The sequence below is a fragment of the Melampsora larici-populina genome, assembly GCF_000204055.1.
Source record: "Melampsora larici-populina 98AG31 unplaced genomic scaffold MELLAscaffold_39, whole genome shotgun sequence".
Taxonomy (NCBI): Eukaryota; Fungi; Basidiomycota; class Pucciniomycetes; order Pucciniales; family Melampsoraceae; genus Melampsora; species Melampsora laricis-populina.
Window position 1 is genome coordinate 33477 of NW_006768803.1, and position 22500 is coordinate 55976.

Here is a 22500-nt window from a genome sequence, read left to right on the forward strand (position 1 = left end):
ATTGACTTATTTGGGAGTGTAGTGTATGAATTCATTTTTGAGTGTTGTGTAGTGTTTTTATTTTAATGATGTTGTGTGGTGAATTCAAGTTTGTAGTGTATTTGATGTGTTTTATTAGTGTAGTGTAATGAATTTCATTTTTGAGTGTTGTGTAGTGTTTTTATTTTGATGATGTTGTGTAGTGAATTTCAAGTGTGTAGCGTGTTTGATTTGTTTTATTAGTGTAGTGTAATGAATTTCATTTTTGAGTGTTGTGTAGTGTTTTCATTTTAATAGTGTAGTGTAGTGAATTTCAAGTTTGTAGCGTGTTTGATTTGTTTTATTAGTGTAGTGTAATGAATTTCATTTTTGAGTGTTGTGTAGTGTTTTTATTTTAATGATGTTGTGTAGTGAATTTCAAGTTTGTAGCGTGTTTGATTTGTTTTATTAGTGTAGTGTAATGAATTTCATTTTTGAGTGTTGTGTAGTGTTTTCATTTTAATAGTGTAGTGTAGTGTAGTGTGTTTGATTTGTTTTATTAGTGTAGTGTAATGAATTTCATTAATAGTGTAGTGTTGTGTTTTCATTTTGTTAATGAAGTGTAGTGTGGTGTTGTGTAGTGTATTGATTTTGTTAATAAAGTGTAGTGTGATTCATTTAATTTACTAGAGCTTCCGCGGGCAAGCCCGCTCCCAGACCCAGAGATTTCAAATGTCTCACACTCAATGCATACGGGTGAAACTCTGCATTACATCTATGTTCCACCACCTAAACTTTCAAACAATCCCCCGAGTTGTCATTCCTAACTAATTGCCCGCACAAAGCCATATTGACAACCACCATCTCATCACACGCCATATTCTCCTTTATAACTTGATCCATCAATTCCATTATTGCACTTCGAGTGAGACTCATTTCCCCTGAAAATTGTTATACGGTAATTCACATCCTTTTCAAATCCAACTCTATCAGTGTGCTTCACCGTCAAAATCCCCATGGCTATATGTCGAATATTGAATCACAGTTAGTCATAGGCTTACATATACTTTACTTCTTTGCAAAAAATACTTACGTCTGTCTCCTGGCATCCAGTCTCCGACATATTCAAAGCTAGTATAGATACACCTTGCATTGAGCGCCGGGTGACCCTCAATCCTGAAGACATTATTCCCGAACTTGTGAACTTCCTGTATTCTTCCTGTGGGATATTCGATTATGGTGCCACCTACAGTTGCTGCATAGGCGTGAACAAGATGCAATCATCAATTAATAACTTGGACCTGAATCTATTCCACTGAGGACTCACGTTGATTGAATTCAGTTATAATAAAATTAAATAATTCAAGGAGCCTTTGTTTCATGGTCCACTCCGATTCAGAGACACCATTATGATTTAAGGCTGATGCACTCTCCATTGATGTTAAACGGATATCGATATTTATGAGAATGAATAATGGTGATATTATGTGTTTGATACTCAATTTACTACCATCCTGGCCTGAGTTATCTCGGTAGCCCCATTCTCAAAATTCGTAATGCAATCGACGCAAATGGACTTGTGGGGTAAAAGTTGCCTAAGTAGTCGTCGCATAAGCAATCAAAAGCGCTCATGTAAATGGCAAACCCATATTACGAAGTTTGTTCACATGACCGGAATCATTGAGGTAAGGAGGCTCCGTTCCATTTCAGGCTAGTCATGAATCAAACCTATATTCCAGATGCATATGGAAAAGCCTTTGGAAAACTCCACTGGTTGATACACATACTAACGATAACTATTCGGCTCGACGCTCAACAAAAATTTTCTGAAGAGTCAAAATTAAGGTTATGTTGGGAGGCTCGGGTTCATGATAATTTCAGGCGCAACCTTTACAATATGTGGTTTATTAGTCCCAAAAATCATGTTCACATTGACGGTTGGCTCGTTGTCAGAAATCAATAACGATGTTGATTCAAATACTGAACCATGCCTTAAGTCTTTATTTATACTTCAAACAGAATACCTGCGCTTCATATTGCGCCGTGTGCCTATTCACAGGCCTAAAGTACATAATAAAGCATCTACTAAACTAAGTATTGCACTGTCCACCGGTTTATAGCCTTAGTCTTCGAATTCATGTATCATGATCTCGGGTTCTCCGTGCCATGGAATATATATAGTTACATTCCTTTTTGTCTCCCAATCTTCGAGGAACAACTCTTTTATTTGATGCTTTGGGTTAGGTTCTCCCACAGATTCTGCAAATTAAGATGTTAGCGGCATTCATGAAAGCTAGATTGCAGTTATTCACCTTGTAAGTAAGTTACGATCAACTGAGCAATCATCCACTCTTTCACACCGAGCATCCTTCCGCTTAAGTTGGTCCACCGCACTAAGCCGTACCCGTACACATATGCTTGTTGGTATATCTCCATTGCGCTGTTGGATTAAAAATCGATTGTTGGATAGCCTGGGTGTAGATGTCCAATGCGATAATATGATTTTAATAGTATTCTTTCGTCTTGTAGTGAAGTTCTGCATCATGAACCATAGGCCCTGAATAAATACCTACTTCTGATCTACCGTGATCTGGCCTTTGCCTGAACAAAAGATGTTTGCTCAACCTTCATTCCAAATCCGTCTTCATCTCACAATCGTTTTCAATAGGTGTAATTCCTCTACCCCAAAATAGAAACCGGGCTCCGACGAAGTACTCATATGTTACAATTCCGACGTGGTTCGTCCAGTATGCCGATTGTAGTCTGTCAATCACCGGTGTTCACGATTCCCTCACTCTGTGTCTTTCATTTTTTCAAAAGCGTTTGCTGTCCTTACCGCCCAATTCCGTCACAATATCGTTAACCCTCACTACCAGGTTCTTTTAAATATGACAGATGTAACCACCGGATGCAGCATCTTTCCCGTTTATTAATACCTTTATTATCTAAATATCACGGATGTTCGTTTACGTCAATACAGCTACTATGCATTATACTCAGCTCAAGCAAGGGGGTTTGTTTCTCTCCCTTCACCTAGGTCTATGATTGATACCTAAACTGGAAATTGCTGCCAAAGGTTGCTCATCACCCATATTTTGTTTATACCTTGACGCGCGCTAGGCAGTCGAACTCTACGTAAGGGTACACTTCCCAATCCAACTCTCCAGCAAGCTACATTTTTCGCCCCTACTTTCAAGACGCCACCAAGAAAAACGTTATAACCCCAATTGAAACATTCGCTTCTGCTGAGTTTCGCGGTAAATTCTTTTACCCCTATATGGTGATCAACTGTTAAAAGTGTCAAACCCTCACATCACGTTATTTCTCCTCGTCAGTTCATTTAAAATGTCCATTGACGTCCCGGCATTTATTCAAGGGCGACAATTTACTATAAGCTGCAAATTCGATGTCCTAGCAGACGTGAGTATTTTTTTGTACAATGCGCATTGGCTTGTACTCATTATGATTGACATTTAGGCACATCCTCAATCAGTAACTCTGTCTTCCACCAAACAATTCCACTCTACGATTACGACACAAAATCATGATGGCGTAATCATCGACCATGTGATTGAAGGATCTCCAGCTGAACCAGACTTTGCGCCTGTGTCCGTAGATGGAGTATATGTGTTAAACGGCCGATTAATTTCACCCAATGGTCAATCTACCCCTCGGTTATTTTACGAACCAACCTACCACCTCGTGTCTCGGAGCCTGGAGACCTCGGCCTCCGTTTTTGCCAATCAAGTCTCAGTTCAAAGTGTCGGCTATGTAAAATCTGTCTCTTCGACCTCAATTATTTCACTTCAAGGTGGCCTCTCGCTCATAGTAACGCACGATGACTACGATCAATTAGTAAGTACACGACGATTTCACGATACTTCGCCCCTACTGACATATATGTGTAGCTACAATGTGTCGTGTCTTTTGATGTAGAATATGTATGCAGTTCATTGAGCCCCATCAAGATACCAGATGCGTCTCGATTGGTGGGACATGAAATTTTTATTGTTGGTTTCTTGACGGGCAAAGACGAAAGAGAGCATATGTGGCAAGTAGAAGTGGGTCAGAAGTCAAAACAGGTTTCTTTTTTGTTAATTATATGCTGAATATTCTTGGCTTTCGATTTAGATAAGTGCAATTGGGCAAATATGAAAGCTTATGGCCAATCAGGACGGGAGCATGAGCATTATTTCTTAATCAGGCCTATTTTTTTTACTCGAATTATACTTCATCAACTCGCCGCTACGGTTCAAATCAGCCTATTTTGTATTTAGTCTTAATTTGTAATCCACATGGTGGTGTTTTAACTCGACAGGTCAATTGAAATGAAACCTACATTCCACACTAATGAAATTTCTGCGAAGAATTTGATTAAAAGGTTGAAGCATTGCACACATCGCATGAGGCTTTCAGCGATAACTTCAATTATGCTCATGTGTTTCTTCGTTCATTCCAGTACCGTCACGCCAATCTATACGTTGCCCAATCAGAATCATGATACACAACAACATCTAAGAAAAACTTACTTTGGAACTAATAATGATCGAAAAACAACGTTAGTGGTAGCCTTTGCACCAGTCCTGGACACCATAGCTACTCGGACATTTTTGAATGACGTACACCTTGAAAGTGCCACATATAGTTGGCCGTGAGAAAACACTGGAGAACTTAAGAATATCCCCACTCTCTCTAAACTTTGGCCTTGAGCTTTATTGATTGTAAGAGTGAATGCGGACGTTATTGGAAACTGAATCCTTGAAAACGGGATTGGATGATCTAAATCACCTGAATGGATGAATTTCATACGTGGTATGGCGACTTCTTCTCCGTAATTTGGCCCAGTCATTACCATGCACCTCAAAAAATTCTTGCTCTTCTCCATTACAACCAACCTAGTTCCATTACACAGGCCAACAGTTAGGTGAAGGTTTCTTAACACCATGATAGGTTGGCCCACCTTGATGTAAATTCTATGATCTGGGAAACCTGGGAAATCAATGTCGTTGAGACATTCGGTAGCAACCGGATCGCAATACTCTTCATTCATTTCATCTGAAGAAATGGAAACCAAGACGTCGTCGTTCAATTTTTCTAAGATAGTGTTGTTCATATCACTGACGGTCGAGTTTAGTGGTGTAATTAACAACCGCTGGGAGTAGTAATCCGCCAATTGCCTCCATCCTGTCTCAGAATTAAACTTGGCAACGTCTTCATACAGCCATTGTATCAGATTCGGTGCCGATGATGTGAACTTAGGAAGTAGATCACATGCTATGTATTCAATAGGTACTACCTGTGTGTCTTTGTCTTGAAGGTTGCCTTCACCTAAATCTAGCAAGTACTTTGCGAATCGTCGTGTTTGTTCTCCAGCCGGTCCAGTTTGATTTTTCAAACGCAAGTTTTCTTTCAAACTAAATTGTTGAAGGCGCTTCCACAGGAACGAAGTCTTAAAACATGCGTCTCTTTGTGACCATATTGATGCGTGAGGTACAATCGGCAAGGTCTGCCGAAAATCGCCGGCAAAGATAACACTCAAGCCTCCGAAAGGAGCCTTGTTGCGACACATGTGTTGTAAACTTCGATTTACAGCCTCAATTGCATGCTTATGTTGCATTGCAATTTCATCCCAAATTATTAAAGGTGCTCTGAGGATAGCTTTGCTCCTTGCATCTCTACCAGTTAAGTCGCATGTACTTTCCTTATCAACCTTTAATGGGATATTAAATGCTGAGTGTGCTGTCCTCCCGTTCAATAAAAGGATTGCGGCCACACCTGAAGATGCAACTGCAAGTGGCAGTAGGTTCTTCGAGTAAAAGTAATGTAGGATGGTGTTCAAGGTATTAGTTTTTCCAGTTCCACCAGGCCCGTCCAGGAAGCATAAAATTTGTCGACATTCTTCATGCGCAGTCGTTACGTAGTTTACTAACTGTGATTGTTGCTCGTTCAGTGTCGGGAGCCTTTCTTCATATGATGCTAAAGATAGTAATCCACGTCCTAGATCAAAGGTGTCCGGTGGAAATGAGGCAACGACATCATGGTCTATATACTGGATCAAGTTTGTGTTAAACCCAATATCATGAACATCCTTTCCCATATCAGCAAGAGTGTCATCTAGCAAGGCGAAACCGTAAGCATATTTAACGTCGTCTGTGATTTGATCCTTATACCCGGATTCCGCCAATTGTCTGTCCACATCCTCAGAGAGAAAGGATTTAAATTTTTCCCATAAATTGTCGGGTGATGCTACGACTCCATATACCAGGATCAACGCCAGAAGGGTCCTCATCTGTTTCGACGACGCCCAAAGTCCCGCCTCAGCGAGAGCAGATTCATGATGCAAATCCGATTCCAGTAAGCCTAATTTATCAGCTGCCTCACGAAAGGTATTACACACTACGCCGTTTACAGTCCTCAAGTCTTGAAAGGATTTTGGGCCCTTCACGTTACACAACAATAAACGTAAAAAGTATTTCTCGCCATCCGAGACATTAGCAAAATACATCCTACCAACCGGGCGAAGCTCCCTTTCCCTTGGCAGAAAGCCGCCATCTTTCCACAAAAAGTACTTGACGACATCGACATAGAGTAAGTCACCAACACCGCAAGCGCTACGCAACGCAATGGATTTCGACCTATTTCCATTGTGTTGCGCAGTCGGCGCATTATTACGCTACGCAACCACTCCGCAATGGGGTGTTTTTTTTCTAACTCGCTGTTGCGGAGCGGTCGGGCAAATATTGCGGAAAATGCGCAATATTGCCCTATTTCCGCAATATTTGCCCTAAATAACCGTCAAAAACCGACCGCAATTGCGGTGCGGGTTTCTGAGCAAGGGGTTTTTTGAACCCGGATTGCAGAGCGCTGGCACCGCACTATATTGCGTTGCTATTACGGCGCCCAAAAGCGCTACGCAACCGCACCGCAACTGCAACATAGTGCGGTGCTCTTGCGGTATTGAAGTCACTGGCTTTCACCTTGCCCATTCCAAGTGCACCTTCCGCACATAGTCGGAAAAACTCCGTTAAAGTAGACTTTGGTGGGGGCCCCACATTAAACCGATGCTGCACCTCATTTTCGTCCGTGAAATAAACCAATTGAGAGTCTTCTAGATGTAAACTGAGCCTCACAACGAACGGATCTCGACTGTTCATTGCAAATTGAAAAAGTCGGTACGCACCTGAGAAATAAGCATAACACGTTGATTAGCGATGTTTACCACTTGACATGAGCAACATTGATCGTAACTGCTTACATTCGGGGGCACTTATGTAACGATACTCTTGAAACTCAAGAATCTCGTCATTCCACTCGGCGGTTGTCCCATTTGGATCCTGCAAACATTCACAACATCAGGCATGGCTCATCATCGATCACTATTGTAACAACTGACTGTAAGGTTCCGTGGGAACCTTCAATGGGGTCCAGATAAGGTTCTGGCTCGACTCCTCGAGAGAGCACTACGGGCGATAAACTTGGAACATCGTTATATGAAATTACGATCTAGCTCCAGAAAGTCCCACAATTGGCTCTCTGAGTAGTCAGCGACAAAGTCCAAAAGAAAAGAAACAACAAGATGAAGAGAAACTCACCTAGCTCCAGAAAGTCCCACAATTGGCTCTCTGAGTAGTGAGGACTCTCCGAAGCCGGGCGTTGGAAAGAAACATAAAGTATGACCTGGCTAATCCCATGCTACACTTCCCATAACTGCTAAGTCTATGTGTACTCCTTACACCCTCCCCTCCTTAAAATCAAGCCTCCTTCTAGGCAACCACACAGCCCAACTAAAAAAAACAGAAAGAGAGAAAAAAAATGGCATGACACGCCCCAAAAAATTGACCATAACTCGTCCCAGTGAAAGCAAAATTGTTTTGATAATTAGAAGCAAAAGTAAAATCAAAAACAGAAAAGATATCAAAGTAAGAAAAAAAAAGAGAAAAGGAAAAAAGAAACTGATGAATATATTGAGAGATTTGGTGAATAATGATAATTTTTTTTTTCTTCTGAGTCTTGATGTGAATCTTGAGTCTTGAAGTAATTATATGAAATTTTTGAGGAAAAGGTCATCTTGAAAAACTTGTGTATCAGGCCTTGTAAAGCCTCTGACTTGTTATCGTGTATTCGTAAAATCTGTAATGCAGGAGATGATTTTGCTTGCCAGCCTCTTCGTGACATAGAAATGAAATAGGAACCAATGGCAAACTCACATTGCGGGGGTGTTAACGCACTAATCTAGTGCACACCCCCTTGTCAAACGTCCTAGCTTGCCTCATAGGCTTCCAATCCCTGGTTCCTTGAGGCTGTTTTCGGCCGTGACAAAGTCATTTATAAGACTGCAATCCTTGGTTACTCGTGCTACCGCTCCGATGGTTATGTCGTTATGGCTATGTGCACTGTTATTTAGGAGAGGACAAAGCTTGCCAACTGCGTCACAATTGTAGAAAGATAATGAAGTATCGCACTCACATTGCGGGGGTGTTAGCGTATCAGGCTTGACACACACCCCCTCGTTACGTTTCGTAGCTTGCCCCAAAGGCTCCTCCATCGGACGTCCTGGGGTTGTTTTCCGACGCAACGAAACCGTGCTCACGGCTGCAATGGAGTCATGTGGTTCAGATTTGCTGTGGTAGATCTTAAGCTTTGAGATGTGAAAAATCGGGTGTGTCGAGTCATTTCCAGGAAGGTCTAATTTGAAATCACGCCCCCCATTCAACACCTCTTGAACCTCGTAAGGTCCGTCGTAACGAGCTCGCAATTTGCCCGTTGGACGTCCCTTACCTCCTACCACCTGTTGTCGATCAGCGCTATCCACCATTACCCAGTCACCTACACTAAATGGCAACCCTTCACGCCTTCTTCGATTATAGTGTAACGCTTGTTCTACTCGGTTGTGCCAAAGTCTATCTCGCCATGTCGCCCATTCCGCATCACGACGTTCAATCCAGTGCGTCACTTCTTCATTGTCGTCTACCGATGGGCTTTGAATTGGGAATAATCGTGGTATTCTTCCGTACACGAAGTGAAACGGCGAGACACCAGTTGACACGTTCACGGCGGAGTTAATGGCGAATTCGGCCGAAGGCAACGACTGATACCATTTCCCATGCTTGTCAGCTGCGAGATGCCGTAGGATCTGACCTATGGTCTTGTTCGAGCGCTCGCTGCGCCCATCAGCCTGCGGGTGGTAGGACGTTGACAGTTGAATCCGAACACCTAACAGTTCATGTAAGCGTTGCCAGAATCGGGAGGTCCACGCTTTGTCGCGGTCTCCAATGATCGATTCAGGTAACCCAAAGATTGAGGACCATGCCGCAAACAACCGGCTTGCTGAGCGTTCTGCCGTGTCTCGTTGCGACGCTGGGATGAGACGCACAAAACCTGTCAGCCTACATGTGCATGATAAAATCATGTCAAAACTTTGGACCTTTGGGAAAGGTCCAATGAAATCGATGCCGATTGATTGCATTGGATAACTAGGTACCGCTGAAGTTTGCAGTCGTCCTGCAGTAGCTGTGGTTCGAGCCTTATTGCGCTGACAAGAATCGCAAGACTTGAGTTGTCTTTCAACTTCATTAGCCATACCAGGCCAGAAAAAGGTGGGTCTGAGTCGTGTGAGGGTCTTTAACGTTCCCAGATGTCCTAATGCCTGATGAGCCTGATTGATGAAATCCTTGCGCAAGCTTCCGTGAGAGGGGATTACCAAACGACCGTCAAGGTACATGAGACCGTCTTTGAGGATGCAGTCTTCTCGTAAGGGCAGTACTTTACGGAGCTTGATGCAAAAAGGATCTCGTGCGTAACCCTCTTGAATCTGTCGCAGCTCTTCCTCCCTCAATCCTGCTCGTACTTCACAAACACTTACATCTTCACGCCTCGATAGCGCATCCGCCACAGAATTATCTTGACCTCGTAGATACTTGAAGTCCAGGTCAAATTCTGATAAGGTTTCCAGCCATCGCGCTTGTCGTCGGCTGAGGTTCCGCTGCGTCAGAAGAGTCGTCAGGGAATGGTGGTCCGACATTACGTTCACCCTCATTCCCAGAAGCAGTAATCTCCATTTATGGAGTGCGTTGATAACTGCTAAGAGTTCCTGTTCGTGAACTGGGTAGTTTTTCTCCGCAGGGCTCATGGTCCGGCTTTCATACGCAATGGGTGAAGCTGTCTCCCATTGCAGGCCTTGGAAAAGAGCAGCACCGAGTCCGTTACCGCTAGCGTCAGAAAATAGCCAAAGCGGCTCATTTGAGTCATAGTCGAGATTCTTTAGTACAGGTAAAGTCGTGATCAGTCTCTTGATGTTGTTAAAAGCAGATTCTTCAGCTTTACCCCATTGAAAAGGCTTGCCCTTCAGAGATGTGCTTGTCAATGGTGACAAAGTTCCCACATAATGTGACAATCCATTGATGAATTTCTTCATCCACTGCACTGTACCTAAAAACTTAAGCAATTGTTTTGAGTTGGTTGGCGATGTCCATTTTGAAATCTTCTCCACCTTCTCATCATCTGGGCATATACCTGCCTCGCTGATTTGATGTCCCAGGAACTTGATTTCTCGTCTGAACAGTTTACTCTTTTTGATTGAGCAGTATAGTTTTGCTTTTCTTAGCCGTTCCAAAACTTGTCTTAAGTGATCTTCGTGTTCTTCAACGCTCTGAAAAAATATGACTATATCGTCAATATACACCACACAGATTTCCCCAACCAATTCGCCTAGGATTTCTTCATTTCGAGCTTGGTGCGTAGCCGGCCCATTTGTCAACCCCATGGGCATCACGACCCATTCGTACAGACCCCAAGGTGTTTTCACCGCCGTCAGCGGGATGTCTTCCTCGCGCATCCGGTCCTGAAAGAAGGAATTGGTTTGATCGACCACAGACCATACTTTTCCTGTTGCCACTAAGCGGACTGCTTCGTCCACGTTAGGTAGAGGAGCCCGATCCTTGACTGTGTATTTATTCAGAGTACGATAATCACAGACCCAGCGAGGTAATTCTGCTGGGTCCTTCTTGGGGATTATCATCGACGGTGAGCCGTACTGGCTCTGAGATCTTCGAATGCGGCCTGCAGCTAAGTGTTGCTGAATCAATTTATTCCAGGAATCCAAATGTCTTCGAGGATAGCCATACTGCCTCTCGTTGATCACAACATTTGGATCCGTAAGTATGATTTTATGACGAACTTGTCTGTTCACATCCGGTAAGCCATCCGGGAATGTTTCATCCGGTGCTTCACCCTCCTCCACTGGAGGAAGCTCTGCCGGGAAAAGGTCCTTAAAATCTTCAAAGATCTTCAATTCACGCTCACTCATATCTTGTATCTTGCAAATCTTGTCAAGATTTTGGATAGCACATAAAACTCTATTCATTTCTGATTGCATGTCTTTCTCATACAAAATCTTGCCACTCGATGTGTGTAACACGCAACGCCGATGGAGGGATACATCTAATTGAAACTTTGATAAGAATGGTGAACCTAAAATCATGTCGTACGATGGGCTTAACGGTGATAACTTGAAGAAAACCGCTCCAAAACGCAAGCTGGGATTTTCGCATTTTAGATTAGCCATCGCAAACTCTCGCAAGACAAGAGGGCTCCCTTCTGTAGGGATTGCCAGGCGTACCTCTACAGGTGAGACCAATGGCCGTCGAGGTACTCGTAATTCACTCGCCATGCAATCGGACAGTAGATTCGTCCCTGCTCCCGAATCTATGAGAGCTCGCACGGGTTTCCCATTACATGTCAGCTCTAAGATGATTGGAGCGACAGATTTCGACGGTACGCACCCTTCCTGTCCATCTGCGTGTTCTTCGATTTGAGTTGATTGGAATCGATCCGCTTCTTCATATGCAGCGATGTCTTCAGATAAGATGTCAGGGAAATTTTCAATTGCTGCTACTCGTGCTGTAGGTATTGCTACCGGTGGCCTTCCTGCGGGGCGTTGAGTAGGTGCTCCTGGAGGTGTGGGTCCGTTATTGGGTAGGCCTGGACGACGAGGTCTAGGGCCAGGGTTGAAATTGGCTGGTACTGAAAGAAAACGCATGTTCTTCTTCGTACAATTCTGGTTATTGCACTTCTCTTTGCAGGTCGAGCAAATTCCGTTGCGTCGAAGATACTCGTGGTATCGCCAGGTGTTGTCTGCCCGTTCATCCTCTGATCGTTGTCTAGCTGGAGGAGGATTACGGGCGGGATTTGGTGCTGTAGAGTTAGTATTGGCCGTAGCGTGACTTGACTTAGTTTTCGACGACGGATCCGATAGTAATCGACTGTTGATCAGAAAGCGACGGATGCCGTCCGCCGTATCTTTGAATTTCGGGAAAGAGAAAGGTATCACATGTAAGTGCCCCTCTCTCTCGATCATGTCTTTGACTAACTGGGGTGCACCCCAGGTAATGTGTTGAGCGAGATGGTGGTCTGTGATCTGACCGAACGGTTTGATCAGTCGGTGTAAAGCTTGAGCACGAGATACATAAAGATCGAATGTTTCTCCCGGTTTAATCTCGAGTCTTCGTAAGGCGTTCTCGGTATCCGTCAGCCATGCGTAAGGTAAGGTACCCATGGCCATCATTTGCATGGCTCCATCCCAGGTTTGCTGCTTCAATTCTCCCTTGTTCGATTGATACCAGGCTGACATTTCCTCGTTGTTCAGTAAGGAACCCAACAACTTCAGCTTCTCCCGATCATCCACGAGGTTTTTGATCTCGAACGTCTCTTCGATAAGGCTACGCCAGTGAAACAGGTCCGCGGGGCTACCGAACTTCCCGCTGAACTTTGGTAAGTCACTCAGCTTGACACGATCGGCCGTGGTGGTGTTGGGTACGACGATTGTTGGATTGTTGATTTGGCCGGTGTCTTCGAAGCGATCTGGCCTCGCAGGCTGAGGTGGTATAGCCGGTGAGTACACAGTGGTCAGTGGCGATGGGTAGGTCGGTCTCGAACTGAAATTCGCAGGTGTTGACTGGGTAGGCTGAGAGCGAGTAGTCGGCTGGGGCTCTGGGATCTCCTCAGCCCAGCTGACTCGTTGCAGAGGTACGTAGCTCGTGGTGGTACGCCCCTGTCGGTTGGTTTCGGCTGGTGGCTGCTGTACCTTTGCCGGCTGATTTCCTGATTGGTTTCGTGGCAGTGGAGACGGAGACGTTGGGGTACCATGTACATAACGACTGAAAGTGTTGTTACCGCTGGGTGGGTCTGCTTCTGAGCGATCGACCTCAGACGTCACTGCAGCAATTCCGGGTGATCGAGCTTGACTTCGTTCCGCTAGGAGATCTCGTACCAGCTTTTGTAGCTCTGCCGTCTCACGTCGTGATTCGTCCAGTTCGGCCGTGCGCAGTTCTAAGTTCTCGACTTGAGATCGTAGAGCCCGTATAGTTTCAGAATCTTCCTCCCTCGACATAGTGTTGGTGGGATCCGATGTAAGGGTTCCTGTTGCGGTTGTAGCAGGTGGTTTTTGCAGTGGTGTGTCTTGCGGGAGGTATCCAGGCGGATGCGGTGTGTGAGACTGACTAAATAATTTTTTGAAGTGCAGGTCAATTACCGTCTTCTCGGGTGCGGATGGTGAGATGTCGATTGGTGAGAATTCACGTGTTTGAGGCTGATCTGGGCTTTTTTGATAATACGACGAAGCGTAAACGACACGATCCGTCAGTGTAGCCGGTGATCCTGACGCAACAGCTTTGGGTCTCCAGGAAAAATTTGGAGGTCGTCCGGCAAGTGGACTCTAAGTCTCTTCTAGACTAGAGTCCACTTTCTTTCCTTTTCTTGCTTGTCTGAGTAAGGTCTCGGGATCGTCTAAATAGTTGTCAGGTTTGAGCGTTGACGGTCCAGACATCCGATACGCTAGTAAGATCGTGAGTTCGGGTGATTGTTCCGGCGTCGAAGTCAGAGTAGGTGTAGCAGAAGGTGACAGAGCAGAAAACCGTGAGAGATACGGTGGCAGGTGGGGTGACTGAGCAGATTGACCGACAATTCCGAAAAGCAGAGCAGATACGATGAAATGAGATAGTGAGAAAAAAATATTGGTGGTGTAACTTTAACTTTCGAAGTGATCAAGTTAAAAAAAGTGTAAGGTTCCGTGGGAACCTTCACTGGGGTCCAGATAAGGTTCTGGCTCGACTCCTCGAGAGAGCACTACGGGCGATAAACTTGGAACTTCGTTATATGAAATTACGATCTAGCTCCAGAAAGTCCCACAATTGGCTCTCTGAGTAGTCAGCGACAAAGTCCAAAAGAAAAGAAACAACAAGATGAAGAGAAACTCACCTAGCTCCAGAAAGTCCCACAATTGGCTCTCTGAGTAGTGAGGACTCTCCGAAGCCGGGCGTTGGAAAGAAACATAAAGTATGACCTGGCTAATCCCATGCTACACTTCCCATAACTGCTAAGTCTATGTGTACTCCTTACACTGACCTTAAGAGTTATTTGTATTCGGGTTTGGTCATGACCTTTTGTTAGATACTTATAAAGGTACCTCACAGGTTTTGTCCCCAATGGAATTTCGACGTTTATATGGCATTCAAAGAGCATTAACAAATACTTATTATAAGAAACCACGTTCGCATTGCTGAATTTATTTGGGCCATTGTTAAAAACTTTCCCATCATCCGGCCGTCGATAATTGTAAAAGCCTGAATCAGAAATTGTAGTTTCATCGCAAAATTGTTTAGGAAATCTTGCTTTGCAAGCACCATCGACCCAGCAAGGTTGTCTTTGACATGGACCATGCAACATATGCGTTGTAACCAACTTATAAAGCCGTGGTTCGGCGTCTTTGTCAGGAATAGTCGCGGTTACCAAAGCATCCACTTCTTCTGCAGTCTTTGGCTTAGTGTTTTTGTCAAGGATGCATAAGATGTGAGCGTGCGGTAAACCTCGCTTTTGGAATTCCACAACCATTAGATGAGAAATCACCACACCCAATCGATCGTTCTTCAGTAATTCGTCACACAATTTAGCCAATTTCAAGTGAAAAACCCTCGCCACAATATCTGGCCTATCTTGGGCCGTTTCTCCATACTTCAATTCTTTTTGTATTTCTTCCCATTCCGGATTGGTAGTCATAGTGATAAAGAGAGACGGAGTTCCATATTCCCGAACTAATGCCATCCCATCATGATATAATTCACTCATGTGACGAGGTCCTGGATGAAAAGAAGATGGCAGTATAATTGACCTTCCGGTAGTGCCCGCTGGATCGTTAAATCCTTCTTTTATGCCTTGGTACGATTCGGCCTTAATTGTCTTTTGATTTTGGCGAACCCACCTAAGATTGTTTCTTTCAACACAAAGATAGAGGTCCACTATTAGTTGTTGTGTCAAACGTCGTCCGTGGATGAAGGGTGAGAATTTATTTTCTCTTTCGAATAATAACCATGCTGCCCACTGGAGATCTGAAACGTTATAATTCTCCCTTTTACCTGCAGTGGAAAACGATGAACAAAAATCAATGCTAAGACCTCGAAGCAATAAAAAGGGCATGCCTTACAATTAGGATTGGTGACTTTGGTCAGAGATTCATACATGCCGTCCCATTGTTGGGAACCATAGGGCAACATCAAAGGATATCGGAGTCCCATGTAACCTGAGTTGAGATCTGTGATGTGGTCCATGAAACCATCTTTGTGGCACACCAACACGTCTCTCGGTCGTTTGTCGATTTCACCGTCACCTCGCACCAGCGCAGCGACGTCTTCAGGTCTTGGTTTATTGTATGTTTTCATCTCGCCCTTGCCCGGTGGCAGGGATTTTAATATGACTCGAGTTGTTGCGTCTGAATTAATGATTTCGGCAGCCCCCTTGAGAAATACAGCGTAAGGATTCACTTTGTTGATGATGTCTTGAAGTAGGCGTAAGGTGGCGGTGTGAATCTTTTTCTGTTTTTTGAACTTTGGATTGTTTAATTTACTCGCTCTCAAAGTAACCTCTCCATCACCTCCGTCACCAGCAATAAAAATCTGAGCAAATGAAGCTTTGTTTCCATCCAAAGGAAGCAAAGAAGGAATGTTATGGCTAAGTTGTCCGTTAACACGAAAGCAATAAGTGCCTTTCTGTCCATTGACGGAATTATCAATATTTGCGCCCAGTGATGCGAATGAGACCATATTGTTGTAAGTCGCGATGTTTTTTTGGAATTCTCTAGCAACTGGAGGACCAATCAGTATCCGTCTGTTAAGTTTGAGCACTTTACTTACTTTCATCTGATCCAGTGAACAGGTCCATCAAGGGGCCAGGTAACAGGGATTCTTCCAAGTACGCGATGGGTAAGGTGACATCACCTTTTTTGCAACAATTGTGAAAAACTCTAGAATCCGCCTTCTGGGCAGCCTTCGTTCTTTCTTGTGGCCAACGGAACGCCCCACAGAATTTGCAAACGATGTCAGCTGGACCAAGTTTATGGGGAATGTGACTATGGAATCGGTCCAAAAGGTATGCCTCATTGTTGCAATTGACTGTAGCGGCTGCTGGCCCCTTTGGTATAGACATTGCCTTGGAAAAGTGAAACGTAGTACTTAGGATAGTAAAGTGGAATGTGAGGGTCGTATGAAACGAGCACTGTGTGAGTGGCACGCTGAACATCACTGCATATCATGTTCCTGAAACTTGTTATTCACATCACACCATATTCTCATACTGCAATCATCATCTAATACATTCCATGCACGCGAAGTAGAGGTAAGAAGTGATTGATACATGTCAGAACAAGGTACCAATGCAGGCCCCACTGTTGTTATAACTCAATACAGAAACATTGTAAAATAGTTGGACAAAGGCAAACATATGGGCTTGGCATATGATAGAGAAGATACTACTTTGAGATTGTGCTTGCAGGCTGAGTAATAATTATCACAGCCTTGTAGTGGGATGCATTGTAACACAACCTGAAAACAGTAGTTATTAATAGGAATTCTCTAAAATTGTTCATAACTCAGACGTCATAAACTACTGATACGACTACCTCAATTGATGATAAGTGAGTGGTCATATATTGGCTCTATCTTTGACATATCTAATCTGATGACTGATTAAAAACCTCTTGGAGAGTACACATTGGTAGGTTGAGGGCCAATTACAAATAAAGCCATAAAGATGTATAATCAAGATTGGGATTTGAAACGAAAGATGGAGCAAGTGTGTTTACTACACTTATCGCAGTTAATCAAGACACATTAGGCATCGGCATCAGGTGTAGCCCCTTTGATACGCCTAGCTAAAGGGCGACCTGAATTCGGCTTCAAAGGGGCTTTACCTTTAGATTGACCTGAGACGTCATCTTCAACGGGGGCCGTAGGAGGGAGAGTTGAAGTTGACGGTGCCGGCGTAACTTCGGTGGCATCCGTGAAAACCCTATCAAATTAAACGGTAAGTGCCATATAATACCAAACTAATAGCAATACTTACATTTTAGCTCTCTTCCGACCTCTAGGAGTAGTACAAGTCCCGGCGCCTTCGGCAACAATAGAAGGAGCAATGTTTTCAGATCCGCTTGTAACACTCACACCCGTCACCTGGATTCGTGTAAACGTCAGCCTCAACCGGGAAAAGATCGTAAGCCATGGTTAAGATAACCAACTTGAACAATCCACCTATGAGCCTCTTCATTCCTGCCGACGATATGACCAGTGAGCATGACTTCGCGCCCTTCGGTGAGGAGTGGTTGAAGTTTCTCCATCAACTTTGACCACATGGCTCGATATTCAACGTTGAACTCAGATTGACCTTGAATCTACAAATTTAAGGTCAGTTAAAATTCAACAACTCGATAGCTGAAGGATTTACCTCTGGATTGTAATCTGAGTGTCTAACGATTAAAAAAACGTTTTCTTTGCCTGGTTCAACGGGATCGACAGTACGTGAGGAGATAATACCTAATCCGGTAACGCTTACTCCATTTGCCAGGTTGCATGGGAGGTTTTCAGATGTATTGGCTAAAAGTTGACAATCTGGCTTGTAATAGAATTTTTGGGTGTTTTTCTGATTCAGAGCTAAGAGACGTCCTTTGAGAAAATAAACTCCATCGACGTCGAGAATGATGTCAGTACCACCGTATGCGACGCATTTGACTACCCATTCAACGGATTCGCCATTCTCATCACGGGTCACTATAGTTGTATGCGAATGACGCAGCCCGTACATTCCGGTGACTTCAGGGCCAACCTGAGCACACGAAACCGTTAACATCCATGAAGAGTGGGAGCAAAAAATAAACTAACATTTTCAAAAACGTCAAACAACGAAGCAATGACGAAGGGATGATTCTTTCGCCTTCCTCCACCGGTGTTGGAAGATTTACCACGGATTGGACTTTGGTTCATCACAACGAAACCAAGCTAATGAGACAAAGCAAAGCGTTTAAGATCAATGTACGTCGAATAGAAAATTATTAAAATTGTGTTCCATACATTGGAGAATCGCAAGACAATCACTAACCAAAAGCTTTACCGTAAAGAAATGGCAAGAAGTGAAACTGACTCTGCCATTTAAAACAAAAAGCATGAAAGTGGAGAAAATGTATGAGAATTTGGATTGATGATGTCCAGAATTAAAGTTCATTGAGAGCGACGGGAGGTACAAACCTAGGCGAAATGGAAATTACCAGTCAAAGGTTCAAAATTGCACAACAGGCGTAGGGAGACGTATAATTGAGCAGGGAGTAATGGATATGACGTCGAGCTTATTATAGAAATATATAGAAGGGGGAGAGTGACTCAAGCAAATAGAAACCCGCGATGCCAGGCTGACAGGCGATGATATCAACTCATTGGTATGCCCAAAGTTTGAACGGATGTTCAAACTTTGGACACACCGATGGATTGATTTCTCCAACACTACTATGACGAGTAGATCAAAAAGAGACGACACATCTGTAAAATCGGAGGAATGTATAGTTAAAAATGCAGGAGGTATAAATCACAATCCCTAGATAGATGGTTACTTGAGATAATTGCTGCATGTGGAAAAGAAGAGACGCGCGATTGTTATATGTAAGGAGTAAAACTACATTGATGATGGAAGTCTCAAGACGGTCTCCTTTATTCGCCGTCATGTACTTTGATTGATTAATTCATAGGAGTGCCCCACGTTCATCACCAATACAGCAGATTTATGAAAGGCCATACTTCAAAAGGAGAAACATATTGGAGAAGCACATCGCGAAAATAACAGTGCGATACCAGAGGGTTAGCTTAAGTTGAAAGCCCAATTTAGTAAATGAGAGATAGCAGGGGATAAGCCAAGATGAAAACTATAAATGCACCTGCCACATAATCACAACCTATTGAATTATACACAACAATGGACGGTATAAGAGAAGTACGCAAAATGTGAACTGATCGAAAATTAGATTTGAGCTAGTCTAATCTCGGGAGAAGCTCGATGAACCAAGGTGATAGTGAAGGCGTAAGATTTGCCCAAGGAGACATTAGTGATTCGACCTGATTGGAGAACCGGCCTTGGTTTCCCACGAGATTCTGGAATGCAAACCATTAGGACAATATCAAATTTAATTAATGAAAAAAGGAGAACTCACCCAAGATGAAATCAACTAACATCCTTCCCAATAGAGAGACATCTACAAACTCGTCACCCAATAGGAATGTTTTCCAAGTAACAGGACCAAAGCCATCCACATTTACAGAATCAAGAGACTGCACAGGGATCATTGTGCGATAGCCAGTAAGAGAACAGGAATGATTTGGAACGACGATGTTGAGCAAATGATGAGGTAAATCAGCTGAAGTAATAGACGCGGCTACAGGTGAGAGTCGCAACCGGGGTGGTGAATTATTAATTGATGAAGATGATAAACAAAGTATTGGAAGGATGCAGTGAGTAGGTTGATACGCAAAGTCAATAACCAGTCCAGGAGGAAAATGTAGCGGAGAGTTGGATGATGTTACACACAAAAAGAGGGAATAGCGAGATGCTGAAGAATATCATGAGACCTTCGCCAGTGGCCAATTTATATGAGAAATATGGGGAGGGAAATTGACATATGAACAGTATGAATTGTAATTGAACACAGGTCAAAATTATACACAATTGGGCAACAGCAAGAGCGAGAGACGAGTATACGGAACCGGTAGTAGATTGAAAGTCAGAATAGAGAGAAGAACGCATTAAGTAATAACCTGAAACAAAAGTACACTTAAAGAAAGCTAAATACAATCAAAGATTCAGAGAGAAACATTGCAATCCAGTGTCACGAACAAAGATAATAATAGACGAGAATAGACTAAGTGCAATGAGACAAAGATGTACAATGGTAATAATAATATAGAATACAGGGTCAAAGAAAGTAAAAGCGAATGTCAAAATAAAAAAAGAGCTGCCAGATTGGGACAAATCGCGCAAGCAAGAGGAATTTGGCAAAATGTGATTTCCAAAACAAAGAGGGAAGAATGCGTGTTGAAAGAGTATCAGTATTGAAAAGACAATGAGAATGAGGATAAGGACGAAGAGGGAATGAAAGATCATTAAAAAGAAGCTGTATTAGGAAAACACGTTGAAGATCAAAAGCAGAGCACATCATTTACTATCGAAAACAAACGCAAGGAAGACATAAGCAAGGTGTACAAATTTTGAAAGCACAATGTAACATACGAAAAGGAAGCTCTACTTTTCCAAATAAAGAGGGAGGAATGCGTATTAAAAGGGTATCAAGTTTGAAAAGAAAATGAGACGCAAGCTAAGGCCCAAGAGGGAATCAAAAGTTAAAAAAAAAGCACTGTATTTGAAAAGCACATTTAAGATCAAAAGCAAAGCACATGATTTACCATCGAAAACAATGGAAAGAAAGAGATAAGAAAAGCGTAGAGAATTTGAAAGCACAATGTAACAGATCAAGAGATAACTCCAGCCGAAAGATGCAATCAAAAGCAACGACGCAAAAGCGAAAACACATCTGAAAAGCAATCTATGTATGATAATAAGCCAGTCAATGAAAAGCACATGGACCATGGAACGGCTATAAATAGAGGGAAGAATTCACGCCAAATTGGTATGGACGTCAAGCCCCGACTACACCCTAAAAAGTGAGTCTAACGTGAGCTCTGACTAAATCTGCAGTGACCCGCCGGAAGGCTGAATCTATGTCTCATGGATTTTGGCCTTCGGGGGGGGTTGCAGATTTAGTTGGAGGTAATAAGGGTTGAATTTCAAATTTGACTCTCACACGCGCATTTCCTGGCCCTGTTTTGGCCCTGGTTGACACAAACAGGGCCAAGATGCCCAGTCTGGATGAAATTTCAATAATTACCCCTGATGTCCCACTTTGGGTCAAAAATACAGGCAGATCAGGTTCCTGACTACCTATATGGGAGTGAAGCTGAAAGGGTAAAGCCAAGTAAATCACACCAGATCTGTTACAAGTCTGTAGCATAGGGGGGTTGGACTCTACACCTCACAGTGAAGAGTACAAGGTACCTAACACTCAGTATTCACATGCTACATCTCGATAAAAGTATGGTCACTAACAATTAATTGTTACCACTATATGTAAGGTGTTAGTTATGGAACATTATTTATAATGTTCAGACTACTGAGTCTTGTTCAAGCAATTGAGCAAGCAAAGTTAAACACTGTGGATTTTTTGCTAATAGCTATGCTTTTACAATAATTCACTTGAGAGACACCTTGATTTTTGCATTTATGCAGATTGACAAGTGCGCTTTCTGTTAGATTTGATATAAGTGTACTTTCCTCCGTGCATCACTGGTATCATAAGGGTTGGTTTTACCAATTCAAGGAGTCTAAAATAAAGTGAACACATATATCATTTCAAAGCGGATTGAACATTTGAAGATTTCAGACATGTAGAATGAAAAAGTGAACTCTCACTCATGTGTATGATTAAAGTGCGTGTACTCAAATTTATTTTGAAGGAAAGGCTTTATGAAAAACACAAGAGCTATTGGGACCGGGGGAATAAATACTTGTTAGAGTAGCAATGAAATGTTATAGGCAACTACAACAGAGTAAAAGTGAAATAATGAGTCCTTATTATTGACCAATGAAACGTTATTCACATATGATTAAGGTGCATGTACGCAAATCTGATGTGCAGGAAAGGCTTTATGAAATGCGTGTTTATACAAAGTAAAAGTGATATATTAAGAATAAGTCACCATTAATATCTTGAAAAGGCCTTGTTGGTCAATGGATGAAAGTTAGAAAGGATCACTGTCTCAGTGTACCATCAAATTGTAAGACATTATTCTTGATGGATGTCTAATATGGGATGCTTCTCACCGGGCATTCATTTATTGGTTACACGCCTTATATTAAACGTCAAGATTGAATAACTATTGCTTTTTGGGAAGTATGTTGTTGCTTTTATTCCGATAACTGTAGTCTAAACTCGCAAACGCTGGGATAGTATTACTTTGACATTGAAGAGTATACGTGTTCATTCCCTTCGTGCATCACCGGTACATTAGGATTGAGTGCTGTTGACCATAAAAGCTATGCAACTGTACATTGATGGAAATCAAATAGTAATAAAATCAACACAACACTTGGTTCAAGAAGTTGAAAATGAATGAACACGCTATATAT

The 22500-nt window shown here is 42.9% G+C and overlaps 4 protein-coding genes across 4 annotated transcripts; 1 reads left to right on the plus strand and 3 right to left on the minus strand.

The window, feature by feature from the left end:
• Positions 1–826: 826 nt before the first annotated feature.
• Positions 827–1394, minus strand: MELLADRAFT_66015 (uncharacterized protein; the record flags this gene model as incomplete). Its single annotated transcript, XM_007413929.1, has 3 exons — positions 827–978; positions 1052–1213; positions 1286–1394. 3 exons carry the CDS (start codon positions 1392–1394, stop codon positions 827–829), a joined length of 423 nt encoding a protein of 140 aa, XP_007413991.1.
• Positions 1395–3303: 1909 nt separating this feature from the next.
• Positions 3304–4235, plus strand: MELLADRAFT_109769 (uncharacterized protein; the record flags this gene model as incomplete). Its single annotated transcript, XM_007413789.1, has 4 exons — positions 3304–3378; positions 3436–3813; positions 3867–4023; positions 4090–4235. The coding sequence occupies 4 exons, from the start codon at positions 3304–3306 to the stop codon at positions 4233–4235; spliced, it is 756 nt and encodes a 251-aa protein (XP_007413851.1).
• An 11126-nt stretch (positions 4236–15361) lies between these two features.
• MELLADRAFT_66017 (uncharacterized protein) lies at positions 15362–16431 on the minus strand (the record flags this gene model as incomplete). The annotated part of the gene is made up of 3 exons (XM_007413928.1): positions 15362–15365; positions 15469–16090; positions 16140–16431. The coding sequence occupies 3 exons, from the start codon at positions 16429–16431 to the stop codon at positions 15362–15364; spliced, it is 918 nt and encodes a 305-aa protein (XP_007413990.1).
• Positions 16432–17114: 683 nt separating this feature from the next.
• On the minus strand, positions 17115–18260 carry MELLADRAFT_109771 (uncharacterized protein; the record flags this gene model as incomplete). Its single annotated transcript, XM_007413927.1, has 5 exons — positions 17115–17292; positions 17347–17453; positions 17519–17671; positions 17725–18102; positions 18159–18260. 5 exons carry the CDS (start codon positions 18258–18260, stop codon positions 17115–17117), a joined length of 918 nt encoding a protein of 305 aa, XP_007413989.1.
• Positions 18261–22500: the final 4240 nt, after the last annotated feature.